A 23,500-nucleotide genomic window follows, 5' to 3' on the forward strand; every position below is an offset into this window, starting at 1 on the left:
GAACCTGGGAGGTGGAGGCTGCAGTGAGCTAAGATCACGCTACTGCACTCCAGCCTGGGTGACAGAGCGAGACCTCGTCTCAAAAAAAAATTTCTTTCTTTTACCAAAACTTGATGTATAGACTGCCTTTTCTTCAGTAAATGTGTTTATTTTCCCATATTCAGCTTATCGAAGTCACAAAATAAGTTAGTGATAATAATATAGTCATGTATTGCTTAATGACTTGGATAAGTTCTGAGAAATGGGTTGCTGGGTGATTTCATAATTGTATAAACACCATAGAGTAGGCTTACACAAACCTAGATGGTGTAGCCTATTATACACCTAGACTCAATGATATAGCTTCTCGCTCCTAGGCTACAAACCTGGACAGCATGTTACTGTACTGAAGACTGTAGGCAGTTGTAACACAATGGTAAGTACATGTGTATCTAAATATATCTAAACATAGAAGAGGTAATGCATTGCACTATAACATTACCTTATGACAGCCACGACATCTCTAGGTGACAGGAATTTTTTAGCTCTATTATAAATTTCTGGGATCACCATTCTATATGTGATCCATCATTGACTGAAATGTCATTATGCAGCAAATTTGTATATAACTTTTTCCATTGCGTCTGCCTAAAAATCTTAGTAGTGTGGGCAGAACTTGATTAGGGCTTGTTTAAGGCATATATGGTCAAGCATATGAATTTCAGATATTTATGTTTATGGAAGACTCCTTTTTAAAAAAAACTAAAGAAGAATCAGTGGTGATACATTTTAGTTCTTGTTTATTTTGAAAGCCAAAAGTCTGCACAGATTACAGACCAAAGTATCACAAACTACTAACAAGGCAGTGGTTTCTAATAAATGTTGTTATCTTTGTCCTGAGCAATGTTGCAAAACTGTACATTCCCACTCATAAAAAATGGAGAACTTTTTCCCTATAGTCTAGGGCAGAGTGATAAGTTTTTCTCATAATTCCACATAGCTTATAGTTAAACTCAGTGTAGAAGAGTGATGAACACAAAACAATGCATACTGTATTCAAGAAATCAGAACAGGTGCAATTTAAATTTATACGTGGGGAAGAGTCTTACTAGTGGGACAGATTGGAGAAAAGCTTCACAAAGATATGGCATAAGAATAGAGTAGAATTGGGTCGGGCACTGTGGCTCACACCTGTAATCCCAGTACTTTGGGAGGCCAATGTGGGTGGATCTTGAGGTCAGGAGTTTGAGACCAGCCTGGCCAACATGGTGAAACCTCGTCTCTACTAAAAATAACAAAAGTTAGCCGGGTGTGGTGGTGCACGCCTGTAATCCCAGCTACTCAGGAGGCTGAGGCAGGAGAATCACTTGAACCCAGGAGGCGGAGGTTGCAGTGAGCTGAGATCACACCATTGCACTCCAGGCTGGGCAACAGAGTAAGACTCTGTCTCAAAAAAAAAAAAAAAAGAGTAGAATTTTTGTGGGTTGAAAGCAATGGAGGCTGGGAGGACACAGGCTTTGGGGTGGACATACTGAGAATGTATGGAGGTGGAAAGTGCATGACACTGCTAGGTACTGGAAAGACAGGAGTGAACAAGCCATGCGGCTGGGAGGACTGAATGAATTACTAAAGTGATAGAATCATGTTACCAGAGAGAAAGCAGTTGATGAAGTAGGAGAAGAAACTGTATGTAGACAAGTTATTAGGAAGAAGTGACATTCAGAGTGGGAAGGGATGAGAGGGAGTTAGCTAAGCAAAGAAGGTGGAGAGAAGAGTTCCTGCAGGGAGCAACTGCAGTTGTGAAGGTCCTGGAGCTGGGAGAGGAGATGTTTGAGGAACTGAAAGAAGATTGAATGAGGAGGGATGTGAAATGATGTGGAGGAGTAGATAGAGCCTGGCATGTTGGATGCTTTCAGTACCAAAGCAGTGCTATATAATGCCTGACTATAGAGAATAACCCGCTAAAAATTTGAGAATTTTCCTTTAGGGAGCTGAGCCTTGAGTCAGAGGACTTCCTCCTTAGAGGAGGTGAGGTAAGATGATCGTGTGGCTGTGGTACATACAAAGTTTAATGTTGGAGTTGAATAAGACCAATTTGGAAGTTACTACTAAAACTTTGTCATGGAAATGTGAAAGTTTATGTGAAAGTTTCAAGGTCAAGAGATCGAGACCAGCCTGGCCAACACAGTGAAACCCCATCTTTACTAAAAATACAAAAATTAGCTGGGCGTGGTGGCGGGCACCTGTAGTCCCAGCTACTCAGGAGGCTGAGGCAGGAGAATCGCTTGAACCCGGCAGGTGGAGGTTGCAGTGAACCAAGATTGCGCTATGGCACTCTGGCCTGGCGACAGAGTGAGACTTGGTCTCAAAAAAAAAAAAAAAAAAAGTTTTTGTGAAAGTTTTATTTGAGGGACAAATGGAAATGGCATTTTAAAGTAAACCCCACTCAAAATATGGGAACATATCTTGTGAGGTGTTAAATGTCCAGTTGGAAGAGAAAGACTAGTATTGACCCTGTGAGAGGCATTAAAGATATGGGAGTCATTTACGTGAATATGGCAAGCCATGGGATTTCATGAAAGTTCCAAGAAAAGAGGATTAAAAGAAAATATGATTACTGTTTGTCATACTTGTGGTGTAGTATTCAAGAGCATGATTTCTGGAGAGCTCAACTGTCAAGGTTTGAATCTCGCTCTGCCACTTACTAGGTTGGGCTGAATGATCCTGGACAAGCTAACTTTTCTTTGCCTTAGATTCCTCATCTGTAAAGTGGGTATAATAATAGTACTTCCATCATAGGGTTGTTAAGTGACTTAATATTTGCTTGCAAAGAACTTAGGAAAAGTGCCTTGTATGTAGTAAGAACAGTTTGTGAATCATTGTAAATACATGAGACCAGAATTTCAAAACAAGCACCAGGCAGAATGTTCCTTTAAAAGGTCATTGAATCTACTTTTCCAGCTACTCTTGTTACTTTCTAAGGAAACTACTTGATAATCCTGTACTTTGTACCACTCATCAGGGTGTGTTTAGTAAACTTAAGTGTCCTGGGTGACTTCTTTATTCCCAAATTGTGGGGCAGGCGACAAGGGGAGGTTGGTCCTCTAACTCGTGGTGTAGTTAATCAGGACTTTCCTGTTTGAATAGACATGGCAAATGGTTTTAGTCATTACTAATGCAAGAAGGTCCTTAGGCAAGAGCAGGAAGTTGATGGTGAGTCACCTTCAGTATTATGACTGGAGTATTTCTTTTTAAAATATCACAGGGAGTTGGTTTTTGCTGTAGTAGCTAAGTTGTCAATCAAGTAATACCAGTAGTAAACCTTACATAAAAACTCGCTTCCCTCAAGTTTAAGTAATTCTAATTTATGAATTATTTTATATATTGCCTACTACTCTCTTTTTGCTTATCCTGATTCAAATTTCTTACCTTCTGTCAATCTAATTTTGTGTTGCTATGAAGGAGTAACTGAAACTGAGTTAATTTATAAAGAAAAGAGGTTTAATTTGGCTCACAGTTCTGCAGCCTGTACAGGAAGCATGGTGCCAGCATCTGCTTCTGGTGAGGACCTCAGGAAGCTTACAATTCCAGCAAAAGGCAAGTGGGAACCAGTGTGATACGTGGTGAGAGAGTGTGCAAGAAAGTGAGTGGGAGAAGTCCCAGGCTTTTAAACAACCAGATCTCAGGTGAATTGAATGACAACTCACTTATGACCAAGGGGATGGTGCGAAGCCATTCATGAGGGACCCCACCCCCCACCCCGTGACCCAGTCACCCCCCACCAGGCCCCACCTCCAACTTTGGGAATCCCATTTCACTATGAAATTTGGAGGGGACAAACATCCAAACCATGTCACCCTCTTTACGTCTCATTATAATGCTGGCCTGTTTCTCTCTTCCTTTTTGCTATAGGGCCTACTTTTAATCTTTTCTTCTAAAGAAGGCTTTGGTGTGGTGGTCAGGCATGATAGCCCAGCCTTGAAAAGCTTCCACATCTTTTTCATGTCTAAGGGCCCAGCTTTCGAGTGTGTAAAAGTTAATTGGGGTGAAAATGTGTATTACCCATTCTCACCAATCTAGAGTTTGTCATGAGTTTGGGGGATTGGAATTACTGTTTAACAGTGGTAATCCCCTTTAAGTATTACGCATTCAATCCTTTACTGGTTGAAATGATTAAAGTTTTTCTGGTAGATTCTTAACCATAAAAACGAAGTGAACTGCTTATTCTGCCCCATCCACACGTAGCAGACTCTTCATGCTTTCCCCTGCCTGGAATGCCCATGCCTGGAATGTCACATGTTTGGCTAGGAATGCATTTAGGTCAAAGCTTACAGATCCTGCCCTTGATCTGCTTTTCTAAAAAACTGTTTCCCATTTTTCTTTTTCTTTCCCATTTTTCATTTTTCTTTCTTTCATGCATGCTGCTTTATTTATTTTTGCTGCACTTATCATTAGCCAACATTGTACTGTCTTCTGTCTAGAACATAAATTCCATTAGATAGGGACTATGTTGTTTATTGCTCCATCTCCAGGGCCTGAATATAGTAGGAACTCAATAAATACTTGTTAAATAAAAGTATTTGCTATATCCCTGTCCCTTCAGTTTAAATGTCACATAAAAATAATGCAGAAATTGAGCTTACATAGAAAGAATGAAACAATATTTTGTTTTACAAGCATAAACAAAGGATTTTAATTGAATTTCATTTTGATTACATTCACTTCAGCCAACATTTATTCTTTTTTGCTTTTTTTTTTTTTTTGAGATGGAGTCTTGCATCCATCATCCAGGCTGGATTGCAATGGCACAATCTCGGCTCACTGCAACCTCCAACTCCCGGGTACAAGAGATTCTCCTGCCTCAGCCTCCCAAGTAGCTGGGACTACAGGTGTGCGCCAACACACCCGGCTAATTTTGTAGTTTTGGTAGAGATGGGGTTTCACCATGTCACCATGTTGGCCAGGCTGGTCTCAAACTCCTGACCTCATGATCCTCCCGCCTTGGCCTCCTAATCTATTTCTAATTAGTAGGTCCTATGCTGGACAAAAATGGAAAATGCAAAATATATACTCCTGTGTTCAGGAATTTCACAGTCTAGCCAGAAAGAAAACATGCATAATGAAATAATACTGAATGAGCCAGGCACGGTGGCTCACGCCTGTAATCCCAGCACTTTGGGAGGCCGAGGCAGGCGGATCACAGGGTCAGGAGATGGAGACTATCCTGGCTAACACAGTGAAACCCCGTCTCTACTAAAAGTACAAAAAATTAGCTGGGCATGGTGGCGGGCGCCTGTAGTCCCAGCTACTTGGGAGGCTGAGGCAGGAGAATGGCGTGAAGCCGGGAGGTGGAGCTTGCAGTGAGCCGAGATCGTGCCACTGCACTCCAGCCTGGGCAACTGAGCAAGACTCCATCTCAAAAAAAAAAAAAAAAAAATCGAAACAAAAATAATAATACTGAATGATAAATGCTATGACATAGATATAAAGAAAATTTTTTACTAGCACAGGGAAAGAACTCTTCATCTGTATTGAGGAAGTGAAAAGTTCTCAACCAAAAATGGTTTGAAGCTAAATGGCCAGTAGTAATTCTCGGTCGGGCATGGTAGCTCGCGCCTGTAATCCCACCACTTCGGGAGGTCGAGGTGGGAGGATCTCTTGAGCTCAGGATTTCAAGACCAGCCTGGGCAACATAATGAGACCCCATCTCTACAGAAAAATGTAAAAATATCTGTGTGTGGTGGTGTGCGCCTGTAGTCCTAGCTCCCCAGGAAGCTGAGGCAGGAGGTCGCTTGAGCCCAGGAGTCCAAGGCTGCAGTGAGCCGGGATTGCACCACTGCACTCCAGCCTGGGTGACAGAATGAGACCCTGTCTCAAAAAATTAAAATAATAGGCTGGGCGCAGTGGCTCACGCCCGTAATCCCAGCACTTTGGGAGGCCAAGGTGGGCAGATCACAAGGTCAGGAGATCGAGACCATCCTGGCTAACACGGTGAAACCCCGTCTCTACTAAAAATACAAAAAAATTAGCCGAGCGTGGTGGCGGGTGCCTGTAGTCCCAGCTACTTGGGAGGCTGAGGCAGGAGAATGGCATGAACCCGGGAGGCAGAGCTTGCAGTGAGCCGAGATTGCACCACCGCACTGCAGCCTGGGTGACAGAGCGAGACTGTCTCAAAAAAATAAAATAAAATAAAATAATAACTCCTATGGGTCACATCCATTCTTTTTACTTCCTGCCACCTACTCCTTATTTCTATCTGGTCATTAAGGACAAATGTGAAATGAATTTTGGAGACAGAGAAAGACTCTCTCTCAAAATAAATAAATAAAATAAAATAAAAAAAAAACGTACTGCCCTTGTGGTGCCTGTTTTGTCATGGTAGATTTGCCTAATCCTAGCAGACGTGGCTGTGTACTATTCCCAGACCTGCATAGATTGATCTCCAAACTGCCTAAAATAAATAGATGTGGTTGTGTGTAACTCAGATAAATTTAAGAAATACTTCTGTACTAGCTGAAGAATTCTAAGTGGTTGTGTTTTGTTTGTTTTTGTTGTTGTTTTTTGAGACGGAGTCTCACCCTGTTGCCCAGGCTGGAGTGCAGTGGCGTGATCTGGCTCACTGCAGCCTCCACCTCCCGGATTCAAGTGATTCTCCTGCCTCAGTCTCCTGAGTAGCTGGGATTACAGGCCCTCACCACCACGCGCCGCTAATTTTTTGTATTTTTAGTAGAGACGGGGTTTCACCATGTTGGTCAGGCTGGCCTCAAACTCCTGACCTTGTGATCCCCTACCTCAGCCTCCCAAAGTGCTGGGATTACAGGCGTAAGACACCATGCCTGGCCCTAAGTGGTTGTTTTAAATCAGTGGTTCTCAAAGTGTGTTCCTTAGACCAGCATCAGCATCACCTGGGAATTTTCAGGCCTGCTGAATCAGAAAGTATAGGGATAAGGCTCAGCAACATGTGTTTTAACAAACCCTCCAGGTGATTCTGATGAATATTTATAGTACATAATAATCAGAATATAAATTGAACATAAAGGCATCCTAAATTTATTTTGATCGAGCCATTGTGGTCTCCTCTTACATTTATTTTTGTGGGAATCGTACATTTTCCCCCTTGAACTTAACCTTCCTGCATCCTAACCCTAGCCCAAACAGATGATTGAAACACATTTTCACTAAGTGTAACTTGTTTCACTTTCAGAAAACATATCACTTTTTGCTTTCTCTCCTTTTCATGGTTATTCAACAGTTAAAGAGAATGACTTGGAATCCTGCATTGAGAATCAAGTCACTGAATTTCTTCTAAGGACCACTTGTCTAAAAATTCTTTTTTTGTGAATAAAGCCTTTATCTGTATTGTTTCATTAACACTGGAAGAATTGTTTCTTTTCAGTTTTCTCTATCTTAATTCTGTAACAAAGATAGTGTGGTGAAAAGTTATTTAAAGGTGATCTTTTCTAATCCATTCCTTGCCTTTGGTGAGCAGCTTTCTTTCAGTACAAAGGAAGTATCCTATTTTGGGCCATCTCTTTCCACATAACATTATATTTTTACCCAGAGAGTATTAAATGAAAGATAAAATGAATATAAAGTATTATTTTATATTTGGTATATATATGTTGGTATAAATGTTAATTGCAAATAATATATGTTCTACATGATTTTAAGCTTATAGAAAGTTCAAAGTATTACTTAAAAGGCAAGACATTGATTCTTCCATCAAACATTTATTGAGCAGCTATTCAGGTATTAGCCTACAAGCTTGTAAAGATGAATGACTTGATCATTGCCGGGAGAACAGATAGTAATCAAGTAATTACAACTCTACCTGTTAAATGTTCATGGAGAATGGAAGAGGAAACTAATTTCTGTCTGAGGCAATACAGAAAGGCTGAATTAAAGAAGTGACATCTCAGCTGTTTCTTGCAGGATGACTAAGAGTTTAGGAGGTAGGGGATGCAGAGTATCTGTGGTAATGGGAATGGCATATACAAGGAGATGGCATGATTTTGTGGAAAGTTGGTGGGAAAACTGGGTATCTGAAGAAGACTTCAGAAATGAGTCCAGCTAGTAAAGAATTTAGGCATTTTCCTCTTGATGGAGAGCAATGGGAATGTTCTTTAGTAAGAATGAATGACATGTTTAAAAGATGATTCGAAAATAATTTAAGAAGAGAAACCCCTGGTGACTGATAGAGGACCTCGGAGTGAGAAGAGATGACAAGCCAGTTACTGAGGAAGTGGTCAAAAAAGAGAGCTGGTAAGTATTGATGGCTGAGTTCTCTGAGATGGACTGTGACAGACCCATCAGAGAGAATATAAGTGGAATTTACAAAATGAAGTGAGTGGAGCAGGTAGGGAAGGTTGGTTTGTATCCTAGATATCTCTTGTGGCTCTCATTCAGACAGCTAAGGTGGGGAATAATGCTGTGTGTGTGTGTGTGTGTGTGTGTGTGTGTGTGTGTGTGTGTGTGTGTGTTTTTAAACCACACAAATGAAATCCATATATTCAAGCAGGCTTGAAAGTTACGATGAGATCTTTTGGGGTTGTTGAGTTGAGGCTCCCAAAGGCATTCAATGATAGTCACATGGTATTTTCAGTACCTAAAAATTTTAAATACAGTTAGTTGTTTTGCGAAAGCATTTTATAATTCAGCCATTTTACAGTTAAAGATAGTAGCAAACCATTAATATTCAGTTTTGGAGTTCTGTCTTTCTGGGGAGGAAATAGAGCCCAAAATGACAGTGAAAGCTGGTGAGAAAAGGTTTGATACACATGTGTTAAACAGGTTTGCTTCTCATTCACCCTCTGGTAAACTTGGGATGTGTACAACAAATTCTACCTCTGGACTTGGTTAGTAGTGTGTACTATATCCAGGACTGAAGGGGAGCCTTCCTAAGGATCCTAGGCATAGAGAAAACTAATTTCACACGTCTGCATTTCCTAACAGAATTTTACCCCATCAAAGTAGACCTTTGAAAATGCAGCTGCAAGTTGGTCTGTTCCGAATATGAACGAAACTGGCCTAAAATTGGGACTTTGGGTCCCATGGGCCTTGTGTGAGTGGTCAGTTTAACCAAAGTTACTTATTCAGCATCACCCATGAGACTGGTGTGGACTGCCAATACCGGAAGAAGGGAATTGTTCTATTTGTGCATAGGAGGCATACTTAGGCTCTGGTCATCTGTGGGAGATGAATGAAAAGAAGTATAGTTGTGAAGAGCAGTCAGTGGGTTAGGAATCACGCTGCCTGAGTTTGAGTGTCATTCCTGGGAGTGTCATTCCTGGTACTAACTAGCTTTGTGATCTTGTGCCAGACTGATCAACCTGGCACTTTGTGCCTCAATTTCCTCATTAGAATAAGTAGTACTACTGCTTATGTCGTTTGTTTACTGTAAGAATTAAATGAATTAATGTACATAATATATAAGAACAATGAGACTAGCACAAGATAAGTGTTCAATTCATGTTAGTCCACAGAAGAAAAGATTTTAGCCATGTACTGACTATCCCAGTTTGTATCTCCTGCCCTGCCTCTTTTGATTCCTGTTGGAAATGGGAACTGGGGGAGTTGGGAGGGACAAGGAAATCAGGAGGAATTATGTTTGAATACTTCAGTTATTTATTCTGGGCCTCTCTTTTCATTGCTGTTACCTCCCAAGAGCAATTGTCTTGACTTCTCTCTTCCTATAAAGATAGGAAAATCCTTTTAGAGTTAACTGTATTCTTTAGTCCTGTCTCTCAAATGATGTTCCTTAAAGTTTGCCGTCCAACAACTTTAGCACTTATCTTGCCTCCTCCCAATCCTCCAACAAGCTTAAACTTCAAATTGCAACCCCCACCCATTAGCAATTTCTGGTCTGCTTAAAAGTAAGCTTTGTTTGGACCGTAGCTTTCTGTCTTACAGTTTTCTTGGTGTGAGCCAGTCACATAAAACATGGAAATAAATAGAGCTTGGCTGTCTTAGCTAAAGTGTGCTTTATATTAAATAGAATGTTTATGATATTTTCGATGTTCTAAAAATACTTGCATATATTTCTTATTAATGAACCTTGGTGTTCCTAGGAAGGTATTGTCACAAAACCGATTGGATTGGGTGGTAGTTTCTGAGCTGCAAGCTCTTCCGTGTCTTATGTTAACAGTAATAATAATTATTTGGGCCATGACTTCCAAAAGGATTTTTTGGAGAAAAATTTTTTTTCTTCATCTCTGTGTTGAGGAATATTCATTTTATTATTTGGTGGTTTCTTTTGAGTGGAGAAGAAGGAGGTATATAGGTTTACCTTTCTTCTCTGAACACAGCCTTAAATATGTTTCAATGAATTGTTTTATGTTAAGATGTGTTTTCTTTTTAAATTAGTACCCCCTCCCACTTTTTTTTAGGTGCACCAAATAAAAACCATGATTTTTTTTTTTTTTTCCTGTATTATAGGTCCTCTTCCTGATGGATGGGAACAAGCCATGACTCAGGATGGAGAAATTTACTATATAAACCATAAGAACAAGACCACCTCTTGGCTAGACCCAAGGCTTGACCCTCGTTTTGGTAAAGGTTCATCTCAAAACCTTTTTAGATGCTTTTGGTTGCTAATTTTTTTTGTAAATATACTTGGGAAAGCACATTTAAATAAAATCGCATTGCTTTATAGTATTAAAAAATGACCCTGCCCACCCAACGTTTACCAGTAGTGTTTTTATCCTTCTCATTGTAAACGTGAGAAATTTAGATCTGAATCAGATTTTTAGGACTCCTCAGATTGGGGTGGGGGAATGTCATAATGGCCGACTAACCTGAATCACTTGTTCCTTTCACATTTTGGGAGAAACACAGTGATCGTACGTATTTAAAATGATTTTTTTAGCTGCAATAATAATCAGGCTGTCATGCAATACCTCAGACCAGGAGTACCAGCTTTTGTCAGTGACCTGATGTCTGCTTGTGCTTAGCTTCTGAGAGTGATGAGTACCATCCTATGCCTGGGTGTTGTAGTGTTTCCCATCCTAAGGGGGAAAATGTCACCCCAGAAATGGCCCAGTGAAAGCATTTTGCCCCCTCTTCTGTCTCTCTCGAAAAATAAATGTTCTTTTTTTCTTCATTCAGAAAACAAAGCCATATTCCCCTCCAGATCTCGTGAATAAATCACATTTGCACAAAGGAACCCCTCCCCTTCCAAATGTGTACATTTTGATAAGGGTATAACCAGTTCTTCAGTGCTTTTTAAAAAATTGTGTGTGTATGTGTGTGTGTGTATTTTTTAAACTGTTTTCAGTTCTTCATTTGGGTTTCTGAGATATTTTTCCAAGGCCGTGGAATATGCATCTAAAAAAGAGCAGATAATTGTGGTTTTGAAGCTTCATCTTGGACTAGATGCAGCTAAATGAAAACAATGTGCAGATCACTGAATAGGTCAGACTGAGGGGACTCGGAACCTTTGAAGCTTTACAGGGTTTGACCTAACAACAACTGCGGGGCCCTCACGGGAAAGAGGAATTAACTCTGTGAATGCCATCAAAACACAACCCTGCGGGGGGAAAAAAGAAAAAAACTCTATCTGGAGCTGTTTGGATAAAATAACTTCTCCATCAGGAACATTATGAGCAGTTATTTTCTGTCATATATACCTTTAAAAAGTAAATTCAAGTTTGCCCCAAACTGACTGAACCCCCTATTCAAGTTAAGTCAATGGTAGGATCAGGGCAGTTATGTCATTTTGACAGATAACCGGTTTGGCTTAAATACTATCCTTTTAAGCTTCAAGACCTGTTTGGGTGTTAAAAAAGTAATGAGGTATGTTAATAATTTGCAACTTCAGATTCTGTTTACTATTTGAATTAGCCCTTGTGGTTGAAACAGGAAACCAAGTAAGATAGAGAATTTAATAAATACGGCCAATTGTATGGACTGGAACAATAACAGCCATGTTTCCTTAAATTATCTCTAATGAAATGAATTCAGTTTCTCCACATTTTGGAAATTCTAAAGAATGGTGTTGCGGAATTTTTTTCCCTGACATAAGGTTATGAAAGATGATGACGAACGCTTTACCAACTGCAGAGATCAGGAATTAGAACAAAGCTTTTTAAAGAAAAAAATTTTTTCCTTTAAAACAGTGAAATAAAACAACTTTTCTGTAAGCTTAAGTAGACTATTGATTACACACACAGCTTGGTCTTTTGTTTTAAGAGGAGGAGGTACTTCAAAAAACACTACCACGCTCCAGCACGTTATGTACACACAGGCATACAATTAGATGTGCCCAGAAAAAGTTTCATGAAATTCTCTTATTGCATTTAGTTTCCCTTTTTGGGCCCACCGTGTGTGTATTCCAGACAGGCTTGACAATATGCCAAAGCTTTTTATTTTGTGGCCTGACTTTTAATCTGTTCCAGACCTTTTCACTCAGAGAGCTCAAGTGTAACTGAAGGGGGCAGGAAAGAAAAAAATGTGTGGGTTTCTCTGATCTAGAGTGACAGCAAATAGAGACAAGCTGTTAGCTGCTGGATTTGAAGTTTTCCTTGAAATCAGAAGTTCTGCATAGTGGATTATGTTTTATCTCTGCCAAAGAAATATAAACTATCCCCCTATTTCTGACCCTTTGGGCCATACAAACACAAACAAATGGTGTAGGATATTGCTTTCATGGTTATGGAGTTTGCTTTTCTGTATTCTCAAATCTATATTAAAATATTTATCAATTTTTGGCTTAAATCAAGTAGATGTGTGTCTTTCAGTGTCTTAGAATGGGAGCTAAGCCTCTAGAGAAGCTTAATTTTACCTCCTTCAAACATCAACCCCTTTTATATGTTTATTTATCAGATGCTTTCGGATTAATTATAGTTAGAATACAGCCATTTGCTTTAAGATTAACCATATTTAGTAATTACACGTCATGTGCTGCATAATAACATTTCAGTCAGCGGCAGACCACTACACAGTCGTGGTCCTATATGATTCTAATACTGTGTTTTTACTGTACCTTTTCTATGTTTAGATACACAAATACTACCCATTGTGCTACCGTTGCCTACAGTGTTCAGCACACTAACAGGCTGTACAGTTTTGTAGCTTAGGGGCAATAGGCTATACCTTACAGCCTAGGCATGTAGTAGACTATACCATCTAGGTTTGTGTAAGTACTCTCTAAGATGTTTGCACAGTGACAGAATTGTCTAATGATCCATTTCACAACGCGTATCCTGGTTATTAAGTGACACATGACTATATTTATAGGATCAGTCCTTCACATCTCACATGAAATTAATGTTATGTAATTTTAGGGAATCAAAGAGTAATTTGTTGTGGATTGGGTTTTTTAATCTGATTTTTTTCTTTAACATTTAAAAGCTATTTCTTTAATATTTTAATTTTAGAGAATTCATTAGTAATTTATAACAAATCATGAAGTGACATCAAATGGCAATAAGGATGCACTGATGTTTATTGAGTTTTAAGAAAAATAGGGCTTTTTTTGTTTTTTTAAGGAGTCATATTAGGAATGTTTTTACTCTTTGTTCAAGAAAATGGTTCCTTGAGTATTATGCAATCCATTAAATTATTTCATATGAACATATAGGAGATGATTTTTTTTCCCTGGAGATTTTGTACTGGCAAACATGAGTCTTAGGTTTAAACATCACCTTGTATGTTGTAGATCTATTATTTTATATAATATAATCATGGACATTTTCCAGTAAAAGGCCTAATGAAAACACAATGAAATTATAATTGCTGTTCAGAATGAAAAAAAGATCTTTAAAACACTAATAGTTGATAAACTGATCTTTTATGTAATGTTATTTTCGCTATTGTTTATATTATAAAAAGATATATTAAAATATTGTTACCAATCTGTGTTTTAGAAAATAAGTGCTGATGGCACCACTGGGATAAAAATATTTGGTGTAAACAAAATATCGGAGCCAGAGATTTGGGGAAAAAATTATACTTTAGAATTTTAAAGCAAGTAATGAACAGTCTAGAGTGACAAAAACAGAATATTTAATTCCTAACTACAGTTCTGTGCACAGAAATTCTATGTGTAGAAATGTCAGAGGTATTAAACCTCATATGTTGATTTTGGTTCCTTTGTTTCAGTTTCCCAAAACTTGCTTTCTGTGCATTTACATACACGTGTGTATGTGTTACTGTAATGTCTTGAAATAAGAAATAAAAGGATAAGTAAAATACAAATACCTATATGCAATTTATTAAAATAAGACTAAAGCCGAAGGTTGTTGAGACATTTTTTTCATCAGAGTTAAATATTTGGCATTAATAATTAAATATCTATAAAAATTTTGAGACATTCATTAACATTTTTTCTTTTTTAAGCCAAATATTTTTGTTGTTAAAAATAATATTTTCCTTTTGATGAAAATGCACCTAACAACCAACTAAATAACTAAGAATCCATCCTGTTAGTGTTGGGGGAAAACCACTGAAGTCTCTAGAAACCAAATTGGTAACTTCATTAATGGAGTCTTGAGCAAAGAGAATGTCAGCATCTAATTATTTAAATTTTATCAAAGCAAGTCTCTTGATAGCTATATGCTAAAAGTAAGGGTTTTTTTGTTCTGTTTTGTTTTGTTTTGAGGTTTGGGGCTTTTTTTCCCCTTATCAACTCAAGTCTTTCCTGGTTATCCTGGGCTGTCAGTATTTGGTTATGGACTATATTAATTACTTAGCATACAGAGGAAAAGATGTGTGTTTTAGATAAAAAGAGTTATTGCTAACTAAAAATTATTAACAGATGGCCAGGTGCGGTGGCTCATGCCTGTAATCCCAGCACTTTTGGGAGGTCAAGGTGGGTGGATCACTTGAGGCCAGGAGTTCCTGACCAGCCTGGCCAACATAGTGAAACCCCATCTCTACTAAAAATAGAAAAAAATAGTTGGGAGTGGTGGCGCACGCTTGTAGTCACTCAGGAGGCTGAGGCATCAGAATCACTTGAATCCAGGAGGCAGAGGTTGCAGTGAGTAAATATCATGCCACTCTACTCCAGCCTGGGCAACGGAGTGAGACTCTGTCTCAAAAAATTAAGAATAAAAATAAAAATTAGTAACAAGCTGGATGCAGTGGCTCATTGCACTTTGGGAGGCCGTGGTGGGCAGATCACTTTAGGTAAGGAGTTCGAGACCAGCCTGGCCAACATGGTGAAACCCCGTCTACTAAAAATGCAAAAATTAGCCAGGTGTGATGGCACACGCCTATAATCCCAGCTGCTTGGGTGGCTGAGGCACTGAGAATCACTTGAACCTGGTAGGCAGAGGTTGCAGTGAGCTAAGATGGTGCATTGCATTCTAGCCTGGGAGACGAGTGAAACTCCATCTCAAAAACCGAGGCCAATGAATCATGAGGTTAGGAGATCAAGACCATCCTGACCAACATGGTGACACCCTATCTCTACTAAAAATACAAAAATTAGCTGGACTGGTGGCACGCGCCTATAGTCCCAACTACTCAGGAGGCTGAGGCAGGAGAATCGCTTGAACCTGGGAGGTAGAGGTTGCAGTGAGCCAAGATCACACCACTGCACTCCAGCCTGGGCAACAGAGCGAGACTCCATCTCAAAAGAAAAAATTATTAACCAATAAAACTCACAAAATTTGGCCCTCATAATGATTCCTCTAATCATCATTTTTTCAGTGGGGAGAATGCTACTCTTCTGATCACTGCAGAACATTCAACATCCCTGGCCCACTAAGTGCCATAGCACCACACGGCCATTATGATTCCTCGGACCACCAACACTTTTTTTTTTTTTTTTTAAATGCTGGGAGAGTTAGGGAATATGGTCTAAAATCTGAGCTCCTCTGAGATCCAGGGAAATTATACCCAAGGTTATATAGTTAAATGACAAAACTGAAATTTGAATTTGATCTTTTGATACCTAGAATTTATAAGAAATTTAGACTGAATGCAGTTAATCTTTCAGAAATACCTACTAATGCTGATACATGAAAATTTCAGAGGGAGAAAAATAGTGGTTAATGCACTTGCATCTTGTATTGTGACTCATTTTGAATAAATTACCCAAAGATAATGAGTTTTTCTTTTTTTCTTTTCTTTCTTTATTGTTTCTTTCTTTTTCGGAGACGGGGTCTCACTCTCATCGCCCAGGCTAGAGTGCAGCATGGCTCAATCTCAGTTCACTGCAGCCTCAATTCCTGGGCTCATACAAGCCTCCCACCTGTAGCTGGGACTACAGGCATGTGCCACCATACCCTGCTAATTTTTTTGTGTTTTTAGTAGACATGGGGTTTTGCCATGTTGCCCAGGCTGGTCTCAAACCCCTGGGGCTCAAGCAGTCTGCCTGCCTCTACCTCCCAAAGTGCTGAGGTTATAGGCGTGAGCCACAGGGCCTGGCCAAATTTCTAATTACACAAGAGAATTTAAGATCTCTGATTGGAACAGACTTTAAAGGCATCTAGTTGAATTATTTACCCAGTTCTTGCCTCACCAATCTCAGCTTTGACCTTTCCCTTTACTAGTTTACTTCATTATAGTGTAGTCCATTCTACTTAAGGAAAATTCTAATGACCACAAAGTTTATATTTCTTGATTACCCAAAAATTTACTTCCTTTCACATGTGTGAATACAGCTCTAATACCAGCAGTGTTCTCTAACTGTGGTTTCTCTGCTTTTTCATGTGTTCAGAGTTCTCTGTTCTTTTATCAATTTACTCACTTCTCTGGATGTCCTTCATTTTGCTAGTGCTTCTTTAAGTGTTATATTCTGTAGTGTTTCGTATGTACATTATCCTGTGAGAAAAATAGTTATGGCATTCCTCTGACCTGTCATTTTCAATCTCCAAAAATCTTTCTTCAATCTGCAGTAGAGGCTAGCGTCTCTTTTCCACATGATAGTTACAACAATGTACTTGATTCAACTGAATTAAATTGGGATGTAGAAAAAGTTACCTTCTCAGCTGGAATTCAAGAGACCCAAGTTCTGCTATCACAATATAACCAACTGGATCAGAAAGATACCTAACTTCTCTTGACTTAATTTGACTCATCTGTAAAATGTGACTGAATTAGACTGGATGCTCTTAAGAATATTTCCAGTCTTTAACTGAATACAATATGCTCAGTAACTGCTTTGGACTCTTGCTTAAGGTTACTTCTCAATAGCCTTTTTGATTTGAGTGCATTGAGGTTTCAGAGATGCTTTTGAACTATTTATTGCACCATTTAAGTTTAACTTTGGTCCTCTGGTCACAGTGTGGAATTACTTTTGAAGAGGAGACAGGGAAATCTTCCAGCCTTTAATCTAAAGATAAGCCTTATCACATGGTGAGTATGTCCAGGCAAACAAATCTGATGGGGGGTGTGGGAAGTGCTGGGCTGAATAGTTAAGCTTTGTCCACACTCTCAAACTCTTGGAAGCATATGGGAGTTTAAACATGTTCATGTTCGCAAAGTTCAGCTTTATTGCCTTAAAGATGATGCCCTGTTGGTACACTTTGCTTCCAAAATTTAAAACTCCCATAAAGTTGCCATGACAGAAAGTCTAATGTAAGCAGATTTGAAGCCTAGTTCCAGGCCGTGTGCTTAGCAAAACCTGATTTAAGACATACTAATAGAGATTGTTACTAATTATTGCTCTCACTACATTTTCTTTTTCCTTCAAAAGCAAGCATTTGCTGAAATGAATATTTTAATACATAAGATTATAGAATAGATTTCAAAATTAGTTCCATACTTGAGCTCTGCAGTTTTTAAAATTTTATGTTAAATTCAATAGGATATATTCTAAAAAGTAAACAACTTTAGGTGTATTCCTCTGTCCAGTGTGTCTCAACTATGTTTTGTGAAATTTCGCTGTTCCTTTTTAAAATGTTTTATTTTTTATCTAAAAATAAATACTTTGGTTAGCTAGGGAAAATATCCAGTAAGATAGTTCCAAAATAGTTTATCAGTTATGGTAAGCAGTCTCTCCTATACTAACCAAGGCTGAGTAGACATATGTTAAGGAGGATAAACTAATAGGTAATTTCTACTTGATCAGTATTTCATTGATGCAATTAGTTAATTACACAGTGAAGAAACATTTTTGTCTTTCTTTACATAATGAGTACATTGTTCATACAGGATTTTTTAAACATGAAAGTTTAAGACCAGCAACGTCACTTAGATGATAGTTTAAACTAATGCCTTATTCGTGTTATTAAAGCCCCTATCAAACACACTCAAAAAGACCTTACATAGTTTTTTGTGTTTTTTTTTTGTTTCTTTGTTGTTGTTGTTGAGACGGAATCTCGCTCTGTCGCCCAGGCTGGAGCGCAGTGGCGCAATCTCAGCTCACTGCAACCTCCGCCTCCTGAGTAGCTGGGACTACAGGTGCCTGCCACCGTGCCCGGCTAATTTTTTGTATTTTAGTAGACACATGGTTTCACCGTGTTAGCCAGGATGGTCTCGATCTCCTGAACTCATGATCCGCCCTCCTCGGCCTCCTGAAGTGCTGGGATTACAGGCGTGAGCCACCTTGCCCAGCCTCTTACATAGTTTTTTAAAAGGAAACTGTTTTTCAAGTTATATTTGTATTAACTGTGTATTAACAACTAACATCTTATATGCTGGAAAAGAGGAACCATTTGGTGTTGCTTGCTACTTTTTGTACCAACCCAAAGATTCAGATATAAGACAAAGAAAGAGATTATAGAATTATTGAAAAGGTCAAATTTCTGTTGAAAGTAATTGGTGTGATTTAGAAGGAGAGTGGTTCAGATTCTGTTTTGTTTTGTTTTATACTCATTTTGTTCTGCTACCCTAGTTGCTAAGGTCATTTTAGAACTCATTCTGGACTTGCTTCAACTTGGAGATTCTCCTGTGCATTACTAATACCATCCTCCTAACTAGGGAGAGAAACTATTTTAGGATTTATTTATTTATGCAACAAAAGTTTGGGTGCCAGTTACATGCCAGGCACTATGCTAGCCATGGGTTGGGAGGAACAAGCTACTAAACAAGTAAATAAATAATTACAAATGTATTAAGTATGGTAAAGGGTACTAAACAATATGGGATGAAAGGAACTAGGGTGGTGGGAACCTGCTTGCACCTGGGTGGTCAAGGGAGGTTTTTCAAAAAGGCACGTAGGAAGCCACCAGTCAAATTTCAGACCAGTTTTTGTGCTTTTCAGTAAAAACTCTGAGGTATGCATCACTTCTAAATTATAAATTATCCTCTGTGAAAGAGCTTTACTAGTAATAAATGAAATTAGAAATAAAGTGTTATAATTGACCTGTTTATTCATTAATCTAACATGAATTCATAGTGACAAGTATATTTTAAAAGGTAATGGCCCTTTATTTTTTTAATTTTTAGTTTTTTAGAGACGGTGTATCTCTGTGTTGCTCAGTCTGATCTTGAACTCCTGTCCTGAAGCAGTCCTCCTTCCTCAGCCTCCCAAGTAGCTGGTATTACAGGTGCAAGTCACCATGTCTGGCTGCTTCTCTACAGTCTCATTATCTGAACTTTCTTTCCTAACTAGACCTTAAACTTTATTTTCATGGTGGGGAAAAACGTCTAGTTGTGCTCTGGGGGCAAAGAGAGCTGAAAGCTAATTAGAACACGTTCTCCCTTTTCTGCCTCACCTCATTTAGCAACCCCTGTGTCCTGCCCTAAACTGCTTGATGAGGTGATGAGGAGAAAATGTTCTGCTGGTTTTATTTTTGTTTTCTTTTAGCTCCATTCATGATTGAATTGTTTGAAAAATAACATTATAATGAATTTTTATGGTTGGAGGAGGGGGAAGTTGAATTGACTAAAGTATTGATATTTGTTACCAGTGTTTTTGAACAGCTAAAGATGTGAAAAGTTTAATCCAGTTTGGGGAGGCTGGGAGTTGGTGCTGGGGAAAAGGTTTGGCTGTGTCCCCATCCAAATCTCATCTTGAATTGTAGTTGCCATTATCCCCACATGTTGTGGGAGGGACCAGGTGGGGATAATTGAATCATGGGGGCAATTTCCCCCATCCTGTTCTCAGATAGTGAGTGAGTGCTCGCGAAATCTTAAGGTTTTATAAGGGGCTTCCCCCTTCCCTGAGCACTGATTCTTCTCTCCTGCCACCATGTGAAGGAGGACATGTTTGCTTCCCCTTTTGCAATGATTGTAAGTTTCTGAGACCTCCCCAGCCATGCTGAACTTGTGAATCTATTAAACCTCTTTATTAATTACCCAATCTTGGGTATGTCTTTATTAACAGCGCAAGAACAAACTAATATAGTAAATTGGTACCAGAAGTGGGGAAAGAAGTGCAGAGTGTGGGATGGAGAGGTTACTTAGCCTGTGACAAAACCTAGAGTAGGATGGTAGAGCAGGTGAACTGTCCCCACATATTGATCGTTAGGGAAATGCAAACCAAAACCACAATGAGATAACACTTAACTCCCATTAGGATGGCTGAAGTTTTTTTGAAAAGATAACAAATGTTGTCCAGAATATGGAGAAATTGGAATCCTCATACATTGCTGTTGGGATTGAAAAATTATGTAACCACTTTGGAAAATAGAATGGCAGTTCCTCAAAACATTAACTATAACATTCCCATATGACCGAGCAATTCCATTCCTCAGTATAGAGGCTAAAGAATTGGGAACGTATGTCTACACAAAAACCTGTACCCGGGTTTACAGCAGTATTATTTTATAATAAATAGCCAAAAAGTGAAAATAACCCAATGTCCATTAGTTGATGAATAGACTAACAAAATGTGGTATATTCATATAATGGAATATTATTTGGCAATTAAAGGGAATGCAGTGCTTGATACATATTAAAACGTGGGTAAATCTTGAAAACATTATAAATGAGAATAGCCAGGCACAAAAGGCCATATATTGCTTAATTCCATTTTTAGAAATGTCCAGAATGAGAAAATTCATAGAGACAGAAGTAGATTAGTGGTTGCCAGGGACTGGGAGGAAGGGCAGTAGGTAGTGAACTGCTAATGGATACAGGGCTTTTTTGTTTGTTTTTGTTTTTGTGACTTTTTTTTTTTTTTTGAAGTGATGAAAATGTTCTGAAATTAGATATTGGCAATGGGTGTACAATTCTGTGAATATGTAAGAACTACCAGACAGTACATGTAACAAGGGTGAATTATCCCAGTAAAGAGAAAAAATTATTTCTAGGCATGATGTCATTTAGGTATATAGCTTAGTTGGGGAAATACCTTTTGTATATTGATCATAAAAAGATGTATTCAGTCATTAGGTTAGGACTCTCATCTTTTCCTTTTTTTTTTTTTTTTTTTTTTGTAAAAGATAGCTTTTCAGTGGGAATTAAATAAGCAATTTTTACTGAAAAACTACATTTTATGTTTAAGTAGATAAATTATTATGCCACTTTATAGCGACTCTCTGTAGATGATTCAGTCCCCTTAGGTCATGCAGTGAACACTTAGAGCCAGGAGTGAGTGTTTTGTGTTTTGTTTTTACTGCTTTAAGACCCATAGATGGCCTATTAGTTTGTGTTTTTAGAAGAACATTAATTTCTTTTAACAAGTCTACTGTTTTATAGTTTTGAGTACACTCGTAAGTATGAGGAAAACCCAAATATTTCTTTTAAATGTTTTGAACAAGTTAATATAGCTATGCTAATACGGAAATATTCAGTGTCTGAGATTTGAAAAAATACTAGACAAAAGCTTTTGTTGTGGGAGATTTGATGTAATGTTTTAATAGCTCAAGAATTGTTTCTTATTTTAAATGTATACCCAATAAGATTACTAGAATTAAATTTATTATTCCAAAGTTTATGACTAACAGATCTGTAATACATTGTTATAATCCAAGTTTTGAGGTTACAAATCATGTAAATGTAGAAATTGTCTGAAGTTTGGAAATTCACATGTTTAGAATGAAACTTGGGGAAAAAAACCTATGGTGATGACCCCTTTCTTTTATTTTTGAGAAAGTGGTCCCTTATTTTTCAGTAATTGCTCAGTCATTGGTTTTCTACCATAAAGCTGTCAGGGCTGATTTGTTAAGCAAAACTTGAAACAGTTACTATTTCGTAGTGCAAGAAGCACAGACTCTAAATTTTAAAATATAGCCTAATTTTTAAAATTCTGACATTTTGTGGGGTTTTTGTTTTGTTTTTACCTTTTAGAAATTTTATTAAAACTGGAAACATTGGGATTTCAATAGTTGATAGCCAGAGGAAGAAGTTGGTAATGCTGTTCTTTTCTTTTCTTGCTGCCCTGCCCCCTTTCCCCAGTAAACAAAGCCGGTTTTGTTTCTTGCCTGCTTGTGAGGTCTCTGCTGCACCCCATGTGGGTGCACCGCTCTGTGCTTTGTTGAAAGGCTTAAGATACTCAGAAGGTAAAGAACAGGATGCTTCTGGAGAGGAATAAATCCCAGCTTCAGTAGATAAACAAGTTTGTTTGAATTGGTCATTTAAGTGAGTTCTTTATATGGAAACCTTGTAGTGCTGCTTGTATCCATAGGTAACAACATTTAGGTAAAGAAAGCCAAAAGTACTCACAATAGTCATCACAGTATTTCTCTTACATAATATTGTGCAAGTTTCTGTTTAATTCTGTGGACTGGTTCTTCCTTCATCTTTTGATATCCTAACTAATTTTTCCTGTTCCGTGGTTTTGAATAGTCAGATAAGCTTAGATTTGAAAAAGACCTTACCAACCAATTCAGTTTGCCGTCAGCATTGGCTATTGTCATTAATGATTACTGCTTATGGTATCTAATTCTGGGAAACTGGTGAGAAGCAAAGGATATTACCACTTTATTTTTGTGCAATTTTATTGCTATTCAGTTTTTTTCACCAAGAATGTATGTTATTTCATAAATAACTTAATGTTATGTTAGATAATGAAAATATAGTGGGGAAAGCTCAAAAGCTTATCCAAATGTTTCTTAATAGATGAAGTATTTAACAATGTATAGCTCTAGAATCTGTTTTGAAATCAATCATGTTTTATAATTCCAACACTCCTCAGCTTACTAATGGGCTATTTTCTAGCAGGTTTTTGGGGTTTTGCTTTTTTATTGCTTGGAACCAAAAACATTTTTCCCCAATAGTTGTTTGCTTTGGGCCTCAATTTACGACATGTTCATTGTATGTGATGAATCTCAGATCAGTTCCCCAATTCATATTTAACTCATGCTATCAAACCTGGCACAGCACACTATATAAAATGTTTCTGTGTGGAAATATGTTGAGTGTTATATTGAAACACCAAGAAGATGTTTCACCAAAAGAGAAGGATCCCCTTAGGCCATTGGCTCAATCTCCACTACCTTTTTTCTATTTAGACCTTGTAGGAAGGAGAAACATGCATATTTTTGTGAATCATAGGAATATGTGGAAACAGTAAATGGTATGATTAGGAGGAGGGGGAGAGAGAATGTATATGTGTTTGTCTGTGGAGGAGAAGGAGAGAGGTATAGGAATCATCAAAATATGGAATTAGTCTGTAGGAGTCAGTCTTTAGGTTTAGAAAGAAGTTCTGCAGAAGAGAGGGGACTAAGGTTTATGGAGCACCCACTATTCC

At 38.3% G+C, this 23,500-nt stretch overlaps 1 protein-coding gene across 12 annotated transcripts in view; it reads left to right on the plus strand.

Moving 5' to 3' along the window:
* The window catches only part of YAP1 (Yes1 associated transcriptional regulator), a 125,114-nt gene that overhangs the window by 67,352 nt on the left and 34,262 nt on the right, over nt 1-23,500 (plus strand). For 4 of the 12 annotated variants that reach the window (XM_054438091.2, XM_054438095.2, XM_054438093.2 and 1 more), the window contains exon 4: nt 10,414-10,533. The exons of 4 other annotated variants lie outside the window; for them this stretch is intronic. In XM_054438091.2, coding sequence (XP_054294066.1) covers nt 10,414-10,533 — 120 coding nt within the window. The remainder of the gene's footprint in view (nt 1-10,413; nt 10,534-23,500) is intronic. 4 more of the 12 variants (XM_054438092.2, XM_054438096.2, XM_054438094.2 and 1 more) reach the window with 1 other exon arrangement.

This window comes from Pongo pygmaeus, chromosome 9 (genome assembly GCF_028885625.2).
Source record: "Pongo pygmaeus isolate AG05252 chromosome 9, NHGRI_mPonPyg2-v2.0_pri, whole genome shotgun sequence".
Classification (NCBI taxonomy): Eukaryota; Metazoa; Chordata; class Mammalia; order Primates; family Hominidae; genus Pongo; species Pongo pygmaeus.